Genomic DNA, 16,101 nt, shown 5'->3' with positions numbered 1-16,101 from the left:
GGATGGATGGGATGGATGGGATGGATGGGATGGATGGATGGGATGGATACCTCCACTGACAGAGGATTCTGACAGGTGACACACAGATGCACACAGGTAACAGCAATAATGTCTTACAATAGCAAAACCAAAATAAACCAGATTGTTTTCTTTCTCTGAACTGGTCAGAAACACCTCAGAAATGACACAATTTGCTGATGCCATCAGACCCAGGCCAGTATAGATCTCTGACTGTCTGAAACGTCTCTGGGTCACTGCTGGGAGAAGCTCTTGGAATCCAGGATCAGGAGCTCCCAACCATTGCACGGCCCAGCTTTAATAACCTGAGTGACCCGGGCGAGGCCGGGGCTGTGCTGGGAGAGCTGCATTTCAGCCATGCCAAATTGAATCACAGCACAACCCCAAGGAAAGCAGCTCTCTCGTGAGCTGATGCCATGATTGCTCCACCACCCATTCGATTGCCTCATTAATGTCTGAATTAACTCCCCAACCCTGCGAGTTTCACAGCTGGTACAAAATCAATGCTCAGAGCGACGGCGAAGCGAACCCGTCCCTAACAAAATGTGACCGGGGCTGCCACCGTGCTATTGATTAAGAACGAGCGTTCCAGAGAGGAGATAATTACAAACTGCACAGTGCAGGATAAAAAGAAAGTCATTTGGCTCCACGGAACCGTTCCGTGAATTCTTTCTTTACAAACTCCAGAGCTGAAGGCAAGCACACACGTGAAATTAATTTTTCTTTCAGACCATCGCGCTGAAGTTCAAATGTGGTTGCTGTGACAGTTCCTGCTCTGCAGCAAACCCACGAGCTGCCCAAGCCCCCTTCACTCCCAGGAGACATCAATGGTAATTAGAGACTTAAATACCAGCAGGGGCTGGCTGGATTTTGGTAATTAGGTACAGGATTTACCCTGGGTTCTGCTTTCAGATGAGAATTATGAGGTTTTGCTCTGATATTTAGCGAGTCTCGGTTTCCCAGCCCACCTGGTGCCACATGCAGCAGTGGAGGAGAGATTTTGTCACCAATTTGGGGAACTTGGGGCTGCTGGGGAGCCTGGCATGGGGCTGTGCCCACACATACAGAGCAGCAGGGAAGCAGGGCACAGTCGTGGTACCTGGGTACGTCCTATGGCAACGCTCTTCTTCTCCAGATCCAGTGCCTGGAACAGCTCCTCGATAGCCTATGGAGAAGGGACAGATCATGGGACTGCCCAGGAAGCACCCACACCCTGCTGGGAGCTGCTGAAATGGGGTGCAGAGACCCCCAGTCCTCGTGGGCACCCAGTGAGGGTTCATCCAGCTCTGCCCTCATTTCCTCCTCCCCTTGCCAAAGCCCAGTCCCAAGCCCCAGTGCAAGGACCTCCCTCCCTCGAGGCTTTCGGCAGGATGGGGAGCAGAGATTTGCGGCTGCAGGCAAGATTTTCCTCCCTTTGCTGCCATCCCTGTTCTGGCAGAGCCTTGGTGCACGGGCAGGAGGTGACACAGGGGACAGTGCCTGTCCCAGCATTGTCCAGCTGCACTCGGTGCTCCCCTCCTGCCCACCTCACCAACGGCTCATCCCATGGAGCCAAAACCAGGGGCAAGGGCTGAGTTCTCCCCTGAGCCCACAGAACAGAACTCCTGGGGGATTTGAGCAGATTATCCTAAGGAGAAGCCTGAACTCAATTACTCCAAGCTTTGGACCAGAACATGAACACAACAGCAGCAACACCAGCCACCCCGCTGGGGGAGCCACGCTGGATGGATGGGTGGTTTGAAAGCCCCAGGACTACAGAAACTGTAACAAAAATCCTCTGCTAACACCTGACTCCACACAACATCATCTCATCTCCTCCCCGAAGGACAAACCCACAGAAGGAATATTCCACCACGGGCCCAGCAGCAGCAGCGTTGCACCCCTGGCCTCACCAGCAGCCGTGCTGGAGGGGATGGAGCACAGCAGGGAATGGGATATGGATCACAGAGCACAAACAGGCTGAGGAAGCAGCAGAGCTGTGGCTGTGCCTGCTCTGGTGGCACTGCTGGGACCAGGAGTGGTGCAGGGCTGTGCAGGACAGCCCCATCCCAGCACAAGCACGGGGCCAGCTCTTGCTGTCCCCTCACAGCTGAGCCTCTCTCCTGCTCCAGCAGCCAGGTTCATGCTGTGTCCCAGGCAGCATTTCCCAGCTGACAAACCCTGGTGGCAGCAAGCTCCGGGGAGGATGGGATTTTCCAAATCCCCTGCTTACACGCTGCTGACAAGGCACCCTCTGCCTCCGACAGCACTTCATGGCAATATTGACCTTTCCCAATTGTCAGACTTGTCTTATTAAATCCCGAGGTCTTAACTGCCTTTGCACATGCTGGCTGCAGTTTGCACAACACAGCACGTGCCCAGCTTTAATTCAGCTCCTCTCAGCTCTTGGTGGCTCATCCACAGCCTTATTCCAGGCATGGCTTTGCGCTGGTTTTGCTGCAAATTCACTCGGAAACAAATAAAACTGGCAGGTGTCCAGATTCCCTCCTGAGCTCTTTTGGCTTTCAGCATCACAGGGTGAGGTGAGGAGTCACCCCAGGCTGCAGGTGATGCCCAGTGCTCAAAAGATTCCACAGTCCCTGTTCTCTTGGGCTTCTGGGAATGTTGCCTGGCTTGTCCTCAGGTTTTTGGGGAGCCAGGGAGAGGGACTGGACCACAGCAATGCCCACATCCTCCCCTCAGCTCTGGCATCATCACAGCCCCCCAGCCCAGCACACACCTTGCTCTCATCTGGCACCTCGTAGGCAGAGTTGTGCTTCTTCATCACCTCGGGAGCCAGCACCTGGAAGCGCCTGCGGAACTGGGTGAGGAGCAGCCTGTCCGAATAGCCTGGGGGCACACGGGGCTGTTGGGGGCTGCACCACGCCCAGGGCATGATCTGAATGTCCTGGGGGCACACGGGGCTGTTGGGGGCTGCACCATGCTGGGGCATTGGCACTGGCACACTGGGGACCTGCTGGGACACCCTGTGCACATCAAAGGGCAGCAGGGGTGGAGGGGACCTGGGGAGCTGCCATGAGAGAGGAAATCCCTGCAGTGAGGGCACGGAGAGGGCACCCAGATGAGTTTGAGGTGGCCAGATGGCACCCCAGCACCTTGTGTGACACAGGACACAGCTCCCTGTCCCCATGGCATGGGCTGTGGGCAGTGCAGGTGCAGCCTGACGCTCCACTGGAGCTGCAGCCTCAGAGCTCAGGCAGGAGAGGGGCTCAGAACCCCTGCAAAAAGCAGGGATAAAAATGGAGGAGGAATTTCTGAACGGGGAATTTCTGAAGGAAGGGGGATTCCTTGCCTGCTGGTGAGAAGCAGGTGATGAGCAAAGGCTGAGCAGGGGCAGGGAGCTGCAGGTGAGATGGGCACGAGCCAGGCAGGGTCTGGACATACCGACACGGTGGAGGCGCAGGGCATCCAGGAGCTGGGTCCCCTCCAGCTGTGTCCTCAGAGCCACCACGTCCAGCTGTGGGGCTGCATCTGGTGGCGCTGGGGGCCGAGGGACCGGCCCTTCCCAGCCCATCCCTGGGAGGAGGCAGTGCACAAAGTGCAGCTGGGAGCGTCGCAGGAGGTTGGTGAGGGCATCCTGCAGGGTGGCAGAGGTCAGTGGGCATGGAGGGGACAAAGGGTCAGCACGTGCTGGCAGTGGGAAAGGCTCCCTGTGCCACCTGCAGGGTGTCTGGGCAGGTGGAGGGGTCGGCTCTGTGTTGGGAACAGGCTCAGTCAGGGGGTGAACACGGGTGGTGAGCAGGAGCCTTCCTCCTGATGTGCCACGTGTGCAGGTGACGGGCAGAAAATGTTCCAGGATTTGTAGAATCATGGAATGGTTTGGATTGGAAGGATTAAAAATCATTGTTGTTCAGGGATGCTGGGCAGGGGGTTTGCCAGGGGCAGGCAAGACACCAAAATGGGCTGGTTAGGGACTCAGCAGAGCCTGAGCCTCATCTCCTGAGAGAGTTGGGCCGCTGAATGAGGTGTGAGAGCAGCAGGAGCCTGGCACGTGCCCAGCGCCCAGGGCTGGCCACTGTCTGAGCACTTAAGAGGATTAAAGCAGCGAGGTGCTGGTGTAATCTGTATGTGATCTGTGTGTAAACTGTGTGTAATCCGTGTGAGATCTGTGCATGATCCGTGTGTGATCCGTGCGAGATCCGTGCGAGATCCGTGCTAGATCCGTGCGAGATCTGTATGTAAATTGTGTATGATCTGAGATCTGTGGATGATCTGTGTCTGATCTGTGTGCGGTCTGTGTGTAATGTTCGTGAGATCTGTGTGCAATGTTTGTGAGATCTGAGATCTGCGTGTAAATGGTGTGTAATCTTTGTGAGATCTGTGCACGATCTGTGTGTGATCTGTGTGTGACCTGTGTGATCTCTGTGAGATCTGTGTGTAATCTGTGTCTGATCTGTGTGAGATCTGTGATCTGTGTGTGATCTGTGTGCCATCCATGCCTCATCTCTCCATTTAGGGGGCTCTCCCTGAGTGCCAGCAGCTCAGCACCCACAGGTGGCCACAGCCCCAACGGGGAGGGGCAGGATCTCCCTGCTGGGGGTGCAGACACCCCTGTAAGGCACCGTATCCAAGCCAAGATCGCCCCGGGTACCACCCCCCCATCCCGCAGCCGCTGCCACTCACCGCCTGCAGCTTGATCTGGGCGCACACCGACCTCTTCCTCACGGCGGCGAAGCTGCTGGCGAAGGTCTTCCTCAGGCAGGCGTTGCGGTGCAGGGCGGCCTGGGAGCGCCCCTCCAGCCCGGCCAGGGCAGGGCAGCAGAGCGGAGCGCCCGCCCGAGCCCGCACCAGCTCCCGCACCGCGGATCTGCGGGATGGACACACGCACACACACCGCGGGTCGGCATCCCGGCTTCTTCCACAGGGATGCAGCACCCAGCGCCCCGCATTCCAAACTGGCGCTGTGTCACAGACATCTTTTATGGAAAATCCTTTCCTTTGGATTTTTCCTCCTGAGAAGCTGAGAGGCCTCAGGAACAAAATGTGAACAATGGTTATCTGCTGCTGTGGAATGCAACAGGTGCATCTGTGATTGGCCAATGTTAGTTGTTGCTAATTAATGGCCAATCACAGCCCAGCTGGCTCGGGCAGAGAGTCCGAGCCACAAACCTTTGTTATCATTCTTTCCTATTCTATTCTTAGCTAGCCTTCTGATGAAATCCTTTCTTCTATTCTTTTAGTATAGTTTTAATGTAATCTATATCATAAAATAATAAATCAAGCCTTCTGAAACATGGAGTCAGATCCTCATCTCTTCCCTCAACATGAGACCCCTGTGAACACCATCACAGTGCTGCTCTGAGGTGTGGAACAGGGTGATGGGACACCTGCACCCTCTCCATGCTCCCTGGTCAGAGCATGGAGGTGTTCTCTGCTCTGTTAAAGCTTCCCTGGGTTGAAGCCCAAGCCAAACGAGCCAGGAGCATGCAAGCAGAAGGTTAAAATCCCCCTGTGTGCACAGACACCTGCAGCATTTCAGCTCCCTTTCAATTCCAGTTTCGTTTGCAAGGCTGCTCAAAGCAGAGGGAAAACCCGGGCAGCTGCTGGGGAAGCCTCACAGCTCTGACTTGTGCAGAGACACCTCCCACTAGCCCAGGTTGCTCCAAGCCCTGTCCAACCTGGCCTTGGACACTTCCAGAGATGGAACGGGGCTTTACCACCCTCACAGCCAGGAAATTCTCCCCAATATCCCACCTAAAGCTGCCTTCTGCAGTGGGAACCATTCTCCCCTGCTCACACAAGGGATGCCCCACTCCACCCTCTGTCTCCAGAGCTGGGGCAGGTTTGAACTCAGGCCAGGGGCACCCCCAACCCCCTCCCACGGGCACTGTGGCACCTCCTGGCACTTACACCGTGGAGTTCTGCAGCACCTGGATGGCATTCTGGGCCGAGAGGTTGAACTTGGCCTTGCTGACCCAGCCCGTGAGGTCGTAGCGCACGGGGGCCGTGCCCAGCTGGTGGCAGATCTCGAAGTGCAGCGTCTGCTCGCACTTGCGCAGGTGCCCCTCACCTGTGGCAGCGACAGCACCCCAGGACCAACCCAGGACAAAAAACCCAGTGATGGGTTAAATCATCCACATCTCCCCCAGATCCCAAACCCAGTGATGCCAGAGGCTGGGCAGCCGAGCCGAGCCCAACTCACCATCCTGGTGGGGTGCCTTGGTGGCGAAGTAGGAGCAGAGGCGCTCGAAGGCAGTGCCGTCCCCAGAGCCTGGCACCAGCACCTCCTCATCCAGGATCCACAGCAGCCCCCGGCGAGCGGCCCCGGCGCTGCCCTTGAGCACCTGCGGCTGCCGAGGTGTTGGGGTGTGATGCAACAGCCTGTCCCAGTTACCCCGGTTCCTTCCCCAGGTGTGCCAATCACCTCTCCTTTCCCCCACCCTGAGCCCTGTCTGTCAGTCTTGGCATTCCAGCAAGGGCGTCGTGTGATTGGCGAAGTTCAAAAGATGCCTCTCAGCCCTGGGGACATTGGGCCATCCAGGTGTCATTTGTCCCCTGAGACTCCCCCCTCCTGACCTGGTTGGTGGGATCCCTACCCCTACCCTGCCCCTCTCCCTGGGGTTAAAAGGAACAGCAACAACGTGGTTTGGTAGTTCTGTTGGAGCTGTTGCTGCATTCAGAGGCCTGTGGGCCCGGAATAAAGCCCTGGATCCAAACCCTCCATCAGAACCGACTCCTTTCCTTTGCCTCACCTTAAAGCTTCTCCACCAGAGGTAAACCTGAGCTCCTGCATGCCTGGACTTGTCCCAAGCCCCCAGCTGCAGCATCCAGCCAGCCAAAGGTGTCTCTGGGGTGAAACCACCACAGCTGCCACCTTGGTCAAGCAGCAAGGGCCAGACGAGCTCAGACACGTTCTATCCGGCTATATTGGTATTTAATTCCAATACCGGGGGACACGGGGGGCTCTGGGCTCCAGCACAGCCTGCTCTGTTCCCCCACCCTGCTCCCCCTGCCCAGCTGTGCCCCCAGCCCAGAGCAGACCCTCCCCAACCTGATCCAGCTCTGCACATCACCCTCAGCAGTGCCCCAGAGGAGCCCATCACCCCACGATGGAAGGGGTGATGGAGCGCGGAGCTCGGTCAGGGAGGGTGTTTATATTGTAAAAAGCAAAAAGTCCTGGTGGATGCTGTGTCCCCTCTCCCTGCAACACCTCAGGTCACTCTGGGATGCTCCCACTCTGCCTCTGGAGCCCTCACTGCAGGATGCAGAGGGGACAGGGTACCTGGGAGCAGCTCAGGTCGATGATGGACAGCGTGGCCAGCGGAGAGCGCTCTGGAAGATCAAAAGACACCTCGACATTTTCCTGGAAAACATCATTTAAAGGCTTGTTTTAGTCAAAAGACACCTCAACATTTTCCTGGAAAACATCATATAAAAGCTTGCTTCAATTGTGGGACAGCATCTGGAAGTCTTCACCACTAGGGAAGCGCACATTTATCCCTACTCAATGATGTCTGTGTTAAACCATAGGAATTCAGCTCTTTTCCCAGGGCTGGAGGCATTATGGTAACTCCTTCAAGCCTATAATAAGTTCATCTCTGCCTGTAGGTTTCTCAGCAGCTTATTTCTGCAATAATTTATCATTTTCCTTTCTATCCTCTATTATTCATCACCTGAGGAAAAAGTCAGCTGCGCCAACAGAAGGCACAAAGTCTCCTGAGCTGCAGCAAGCATCTAATAGAATTCAAAAATTATTTGAGTTGGGAAAAATCATCTCATTCCAACCCCCCCCCCTGCCATGGCAGCTTCCACAAAGATGCCAAGAGAGCAGAAATAGCCAAGAGGATTCAGAATTGAGGCAGGGGGTGGAGAAGGAGGCTCCCCCAGCCCTGCTGCAGCCCTCCCAGCAAAGCCCCTGAGTTATTCACTCACACCACAGCAGGACCCTGGGGCACAAAGGCACTCCCAGGTGCTGGGAGCTGCTTCCAGCCCTGCTCCTCACCTCTCTGTACCTCTCCATCTCCCACAGGAAGGTTTTCTCATAGAAGAGCCCCTGCAGCCTCTCCTGGACGTAGTTGTGGCACAGCTCCTCGAAGGTGGCCGCTCGCTCGCGCCGCTGCTGCCGCGGGCTCTGGAAGCCAGGGGTGTCCACCACGGAGATGGAGCCCATGGAGAGGTGCTGGGAGGAGAAGGACCTGGGGAGAGCCACACACAGCACCAGGATTTACCCACAAATGGCAGCAGATTCCAACCAGCTGAGCCCTCACAGTGCCACAGGAGCACAGGACACTGCAGTCCCAAATGCCAGCTTCCCAAAGATATTTTTTCTGGGGAAGCACAGAGAGAAGAAAAAAACCCAATTCTTATCTCTATTCTCTACTCCTATTATTTTTACACATGTAAAACATGTTGAGAAAATTATTTACCTAATGTGCTAAGAAAATTATTTACCTAAAATAATTTGATTAATAAAACACTGATGAAAGCTGTTTTGTTTCCTTGGCCAGTTGAGTCAAAACTGTACCTAAGTGTCTGGAGACAGTCACGAGATTTTCTTTAGTATGTATCTTTAGTATAGTATAGTATAGGATTGTTATAGTAGTTTTTTTGAGCTAGGTCTTATAAGCTTTTGGAGGTCTATAACACACTCGAGATAGCTCAGCTACCTTTGGAGGCATAAAAATCAGCAGGATGGCTTCTGTTGTAGTTTTGGAAACAAAAAGGTTTAATAAAAGGCAAAATAACAAACAGAGAAAAACAGAGCCAGGTGCAGGAGGTCCTTGCTCTTGGTAAAACACCTCACAAAAGCGATTAGTTTCTTTGTTCACTTCTTTTTCTAGTAAATTGCTCAGGGGGGCCTTTTTGGCTATTGTCTAATCAGTTATTTTTAAGTCTGAGGTGAAGTGCCCTAGGCCTATCAGGTGGCTTTTTTACCTAATCGAGGAGAGAGAGAAACTTCTGGGCTTCTTTCCTTTTTGAGGGACAAATGATGGTTTTGTCACTCCATTAACAGGGGGCACACTCCTATATAGTATTTCTTCAGTATAATTATAATATTAATATAATGTGGTGGTGTTCACAGGGGTCCCAGGACAAGGGAAGAGATGAGAATCTTGACTCCATGTTTCAGAAGGCTGATTTATTATTTTATGATATATATTATATTAAAAGAAAATTATATATTAGAACTATACTAAAAGAATAGAAGAAAGTATTTCATCAGAAGACTAGCAAGGAATAGAAAGGAAAAGAATGATAATAAAATCTTGTGACTGACCAGAGTCAGAGACAGCTGGACTGTGATTAGCCATTAATTAGAAACAACCACATGAGACCAATCACAGATGCACCTGTTGCATTCCACAGCAGCAGATAACCATTGTTTACATTCTGTTCCTGAGGCCTCTCAGCTTCTCAGGAGAAAAGATCCTAACAAAAGGATTTTTCATAAAACATGTCTGTGACAACATAATATAGTATAGTTTTAATAAAGCAATTGTTCAGCCTTCTGAATCAATAGAGTTGATGCCAATCACACATGCTCCCTGCTCCTGGGGAAGGGGCTGCCACCCCCAGCCCCAGCTCCCAGCAGCTCTTTGGTACCTGTTGATGAGCGAGACCACAGCAGCAAAGAGCTCCTCGTAGAGCCCCGAGGCCATTCCCTCCACGCACTCCACTCCCGTCATCTTCGGCCCTGGCACAGCGAAGGGAAGAGCAGGAAACATGTTTATTTCCAGCCAGGTGGGATCTGGGATTCCCTGGGTTGTGGTGCAAGAGAACCCACACAGCTCCACAGCACATCCCCCGGCCTGCCTTCAGCTCTCGTGGATTTAAGGAATACAGCTATTGCCATGTCAAAATTCTCCTCCTCAGGATCTTGCTTTTATCAGGATGACTTGCAGAGCCCAGCTGGAATTCCGCTGCTACCATGGAATCATCAAGGTTGGAAAAGACCTCCAAGATCATCAAGTCCAACATTTAAGGAGCGTGGGAAGGCTGACCTGAAATCCAGGCAATATCTCACCCTCCCACCTCACACATGCTCCATGAATCAGAGCCATACAATAATTTCAGGTTTCTGGTGGCTCAGCAGCACAATCCCCGATCCGGATCTCCTTGCAGGACACAGGTGCTGGGAGCACAACACCAGCTAATTTGTGGGGTTTGGGGTTTTCCCCCCTTTTTCTAGGCAGAGCTCTCACAGCATTTAAGCCACATCATTTATCTGAATTAATCTCATTTCACCTGTCCCTAAGGAGGGTCAGGCAGGGGCAGCTGGAGAGCTGAGGGCAGCAACGTGACACTGCACAGTTAATGATTTTATTAATTTTAAGACCTACCTGGGCCTCTCAGCCTGAGAAAAACAGGACAATTTGCCTCACCATTCCCTCTCCCCCAGAAACAAAGGGGAAAAGTGATATGGGAAACATATATGCGTATGAAAATGCTAAATTTTGGAAGCATGTAATGTATTTAGGTGGGTGGAGGAAAACAGAAATTTATATAAATAAAATCTATTTATAAAATATATTTTATATATTATTAAATATAATATAATGTAATGTAATGTAATATAATATAATATATCTATAGATAGAGAGAAATATATAATAATATATAGCTTATTTAACAAATATGCAAATCGCAGAACACAGTTTCTAACAGGAACATAACTTGCTAGGTAGAGACAACTTGTAACAGAAAACATAGGAATTTAGTTGCTAGGTAAAGGCCATAAAGATAACTCAGTAAAGCAAGATACAGGTACTGTTGAAACCCATAAAGCAGAACCTTTCACTGAAAGAGCCAGCAAGAACCAGGCTCCTGGTTCTGGCCTGAGAGAAAGCCAAACCTCCACTAGGCCTGCCCAGAAGAAAAGGTCAAGCAGTGAACATTGATGAAGATGATGTTACTTCATCAAAAACACCCACCCAGGACCACCAGGAGGTGAGGCAGCGCCAAAAACTCTGTGTGGTGAATGGGCAGGCAGGGAGGTGTGGGCTTGGGGGGCTCAATGTGTGTTTAAACTCAAAACCTGTCTGAGAAATTTTGGTGGAAACACCCCCCATGCATCCCAGCTGCAATACACCACACCCATGCTCCCAGCTGGAATAAACCGCACCCATGCATCCCAGCTGCAATACACCACACCCATGCTCCCAGCTGGAATAAACCGCACCCATGCATCCCAGCTGCAATACACCACACCCATGCTCCCAGCTGGAATAAACCGCACCCATGCATCCCAGCTGCAATACACCACACCCATGCTCCCAGCTGGAATAAACCGCACCCATGCATCCCAGCTGCAATACACCACACCCATGCTCCCAGCTGGAATAAACCGCACCCATGCATCCCAGCTGCAATACACCACACCCATGCTCCCAGCTGGAATAAACCGCACCCATGCATCCCAGCTGCAATAAACCACACCCGCGTTACAGTTTTAAATTGTAACCTCCTAATTCCGCAAATCCAAGGGATGGGGATGGCGGTACCTGGCGGGCTCTCCTCTGCCTGGGGCCGGCCCCGCGCTGTCACCTGCGCCAGGATGTGCCTCAGGTGATGCTTGAAGACGGCGCTGCCGAGCTCCTCCACGTCGCAGCCCAGCACCTCGGCAGCGCGGCTGGCGCTCTCGAACCTCAGGAACTGCTTCCTGCCCACTGGGGAGGGGCACGGGGGGCTCAGCATCACCAAATCGCCCCCTCGCGCACCCCCAAAATCAAAATGGTCCAAAGAGAACCAGGCGAACCACAGGACATCAGTGTTACAACAGAGCAGAGCAGCAGATGTGCTGGTGGGAGCTGATGGGATTAGGAAGCAATCCCTCGAAATCCGGGATCACCTTTCAGGGTCCCAGCAGTGTTTGCTGTCCCTGCAGGCGGGAGCAGCAGTTCCTCCCCTGGAGCAGACATGGCTCACAGCCGGTGATAACGATCCCAGCTTAATGATTTAAATCAATAGGGAAGGGATTAATCCTTTTACAAATCCAGAGCAGAAAGGTGCTGTGGAGGCAGCCGGGCAGCACAGCTAAGAAACACAGAGGGATGAGCAAAAATAGGAGCAGCCAAAATCACCCAGAGACCTCAGGGTGGCACTTTTGGGTGCTGGATGAGGAGCTCACAGCTAAAATTAAAACACAGCTGGAGGCTGGTGGCAGGGAGAGGGTGTGGGATGGAGAATGAGAGGTAGCCATATCCTGGAAAGCTCCGGGGGAACCACTCCTGGCTGAGAGGATGCACAAAGCAGGGCTGGAGGGCTGGGGGTGCTTCATGAATCCAGCCCCTTCTCCCTGCCCCTTTGATCCTTCCCCAGTATTTCATTGCTGACTGGAGGACTCCAACATCAAGGGCTGTGCTGGAGCAGGCAGGGGAATTGCCTCAACACTCCAGGCTTTGATTTATTCTGTTTCCACTTGTTCTTGTCTGAGCTGGCTGGACGGACGCTGATTCCTGTCAGACACAAAAGCTCTGCCTGCCAGGGAGCTGGAAGGGCTGGGGGGGCTGCACAGACCTGGCTGGGATCCCACATGGACCATTCCAGAACCCCACACTGCACATTCCATAATCCCACACTGCCCACTCCAGCATCCCTGGGACAAACAAGAGGGTCCGCTCGGCCCTGGCACCCCCAGGCACCATTTTAGCCTCCATGAGCTATAACCAGCAGCTCCACATGGCTCTCCTGAGTGTGATGTGACCATGGAAAACTCGCTGACTTTAACACCTGAAGGGAATTACTTTGGCCCAGGCAATATTTAAGAGAGGCAGGAGGAAAACACGGGTTCAGCACTCACGGGGACAGCTCAGCCTCTCTTGCTGCAGCCCCAGCCCATTTCCAAACTGCTCAATGCCCAATTTCCTGGGTTCCTAGGCCATGATGCCACAGGGGTGGGTGTGTGCAGGACCCCCTGGGCCACAGCAGCTCAAGCACTCACCCTGGGCTATTGCTGGTGCTCTCACTAACCCCAAAATTCCCCCCTGGCTGTCTCAGTTCTCCTGTCCCTCCTGCTGCCCTGCTATCCCTGACCTCTGCAGGGTTTGGGGCAGCTCAGTGTCCCCACCTGAGCAGAAGGTTCCAGCCCTCCTGCCCTGTGGTTTTCCTCCATCCAGAGGAGCTCTGGAGGGTGGATTTGCAGGGGCTTTGGAGCGACTCCTGACACAGCTGTGGCAGCACCAGGAGGGCTGGAATGGCAGCCAGCTCCATTCCAGGTGCGTGCTGGGGAGCCCACAGGGAGCTGGGAGCCACAAAGCCTTATTCTGGTGTTGTGATATTGTGATATTCTGATGTCAGGCAGCAAAAGGACAGCGTGAGAGCGAGCTGAACGCCGCCCCCGCTGCGCCCCAAACCTCCCTTCTGCTTACAGGGACAGCAAATAAATTAAACCAGGGGATTTTCTGCAGCCCACAAAGGGACTGGAGCACTCAGGTGAATGGTGCCCGGGGTGCCCTGCTGGCCTCCAGCTGCCAGGCTGCTCTCCTAATAAAAGAGCTGCTCTAATACGTTTCAAAGGCAGCTGGGATGGAGCAGAAGGAGCTTTTGAAATTCAGCCTTTTCTTCTCAGCGTTTTTTGTGGCTGCAAATGCATTTTCCACCCCCAGCCAGGGAGAGGTGGTGCTGTCCCCTCCTGGTTTATTCCTGCACAAACTGAATGGGTGAGGAGAGAAAGGTGCCTTTAGCCCACACTGGGACTCGTTTAACACGTGCCAGGGCTGGGGATGGGGATGGGGAGGGAGGAGGTGCCTGGCTGAGCTGCTGAATGCCCTGGAAAAGCAGTGCTGAGGCTCCCTTCGGCGAGATTTCAAGGAGAGGATTTGGAATACACAACATCAAAGGGCACGAAAGGGGAAGGGAAGAGATGGCTATCAGGAGACAGGTTTAACCACATTAAAAGAGTCGTCGCCCCCACTGAGACTTTTGCTCCACCCGGCTTTGATCCATTTTTTATCCATATTTCCTTTCATTTCTCCCCTTTTGTTGACACACGGTGGGGGAATCGATACCAGAGTGAGCAACACTGAGACATGATCTGCTTGTTAATCCCACACCAGAGAGTGCTCAGAGCTCTGCCCGGGTCTGCTACTCCAATTCCTGCTCCTGCTCAGAGACCGGAGCAGCATTTGTTGGGCACAGCATTCCATTCCCTCCCAGGCTGATTTACTGAGGACAGAATGTGCAGGAAGTCTGAGCAAAGCAAAGCTCCTCGTGACCACCCCTCCACCTGCCATTGAGCTGGGCACTCCCAAAATGAGACACGTCTCCAAAATCTGCTCTTCTGAAAACCCACAGGGCCGAAAGACTTTCTAAATTTTCGGCCAAAAGCCTTCTGACACTCATCAACCTGAGAGCATAGGGTCATGGATAAAAGCTGGAAGGGCATTAAGGTAGATGGAGATGAGGAAAGAAACACCAGAAAAAAGGAGAAAAGAGAACTCACTGTAAGTCGTGACAGCATCTATCCTTTTAAAATAATTAATAAATGATTAATGGCATAAATTACCATAAGATGTGTTATGACATGTTGCAGAGACATTTATAAATGTCTGCTCCATAGTTCATGGCAGCCTTTATGCAGCCCTCATAAATTGAAGGGTGTAAATCAATGTGGCTGCCTCTGAAATGGGTTAGAGCATGTCCTAAAATCACTTGTAAGGAATAAGGCAATTTCTGCCCATCTCTATTAACAAAGTCTCTATAAATACAATCTTCATCCAGACTCAGCCTATTATAATTCAGTTACTGCGGTAGACACTCAAGAGATGATGGAATTAGTGAAATTAGTGCTACCTGGAGCTGTCCCTTCATGGTGTCATTGGGGACAACGTGCCAACAAAGGACTCACCCACCCCAGTGCTTCCCAAGGAGCTGGCATGAGGTGACACCCTGTCACCATCACATTTTCTGAAAAATCCTCTTTGCCCAGGATTCTTCTCCTGGGAAGCTGAGAAGCCTCAGATTAAAAGGAAAACAATATAATCTCATTTGCTTCTCCTGTGTTTTGCTGCTTTGGAATGTGGAAAAAGGAAAACAATATAATCTCATTTGCTTCTCCTGCGTTTTGCTGCTTTGGAATGTGGAAAAAGGAAAACAATATAATCTCATTTGCTTCTCCTGTGTTTTGCTGCTTTGGAATGTGGGTGGAGATTGTTTATCCAATGTATGAATTGTTTTAACTGAATGACCAATCACGGTCAGGCTGTGTCGGGACTCTTGAAGGAATCAGGAGTTTGTCATTATTATCTTTTAGCCTTCTGTCTGTATCCTTTCTCTATTTTTAGTATAGTTTTAGTATAGCATTATTTTATATAATATAATAACACAAAATAATAAATTACCCTTCTAAGAACATGGAGTCAGATTTATCATTTCCCCCCTTCATCTGGGGGCCCCGAAAATACCACAACACCCAGCAGCCCCTGCCCTGTCCACATGTGGCCAGGACAGAGCTGCTCCAGAAGCAGGGAGGCCACCAGCATCCCACCTCCCACCATGCAGGAAGAGCAAGGAAGAACTTGAAGCCACCAAAAAGCAGAGCAGCCTTGGGATGAGCATCATCACCAAGCACTGATCCCTGCCAGGACACACTCCCTCCCCTCTCGAGCCCAGATACGAGGTGTGAGGGAAGCAGAGGCAGCATTGCCCTCACCTTTGCAGGCTCCAGCAGCTCCCAGGTGGTAGATTCCAGCCAGGACACGCCACACGGCCGCCTGCTCCTCCGCGGTGATGCCCAGCGTGCCCATGGCAGCCCGGAGCTGGGAGAAGGCCATCGAGGCTCTCTGCTTGTCCTCAGGCTGCAGGGGGACAGAGCCAGGGGTGTCACTGCCTCTGCTGGGCACCAAGCCCGACAGAAGGGACAGGGAAACTATCAGGGCACCTCAGAAAATTTGGAGCAAGTGGAGAAGCCACCAGCAGGTGGGACAGACGTATTTTCTGAAAAATCCTTTTGCCAGGATCTTTTCTCCTGGGAAGATGGGAAGCTTCAGCTTCTCCATGTTTTGCTACTTTGGGATGTGATTTGGAGAACTGTTTACCCAGCATGTGAATTGTTTCTACTTGATGACCAATCACAGCCAGCTGTGTCTGAACTCTGGTCAGTCACAAGATTTTATTATTTGTTCCTCTTCTTTGCCAGCCTTCTGA

At 52.4% G+C, this 16,101-nt stretch overlaps 1 protein-coding gene across 1 annotated transcript in view; it reads right to left on the bottom strand.

Annotated features, from left to right (window-relative positions):
* Positions 1 to 16,101, bottom strand: part of MYO18B (myosin XVIIIB) — a 135,859-nt gene that overhangs the window by 109,099 nt on the left and 10,659 nt on the right. The window contains 11 exon segments of the mRNA XM_031057455.1: positions 1,118 to 1,183; positions 2,738 to 2,847; positions 3,403 to 3,595; positions 4,642 to 4,825; positions 5,869 to 6,028; positions 6,161 to 6,308; positions 7,241 to 7,321; positions 7,961 to 8,153; positions 9,562 to 9,652; positions 11,460 to 11,624; positions 15,608 to 15,752. Coding sequence (XP_030913315.1) covers positions 1,118 to 1,183; positions 2,738 to 2,847; positions 3,403 to 3,595; positions 4,642 to 4,825; positions 5,869 to 6,028; positions 6,161 to 6,308; positions 7,241 to 7,321; positions 7,961 to 8,153; positions 9,562 to 9,652; positions 11,460 to 11,624; positions 15,608 to 15,752 — 1,536 coding nt within the window.

The sequence above is a fragment of the Geospiza fortis genome, unplaced genomic scaffold (assembly GCF_000277835.1).
Source record: "Geospiza fortis unplaced genomic scaffold, GeoFor_1.0 scaffold408, whole genome shotgun sequence".
Lineage (NCBI taxonomy): Eukaryota > Metazoa > Chordata > Aves > Passeriformes > Thraupidae > Geospiza > Geospiza fortis.
This window is presented reverse-complemented; position numbering and strand designations above follow the sequence as displayed.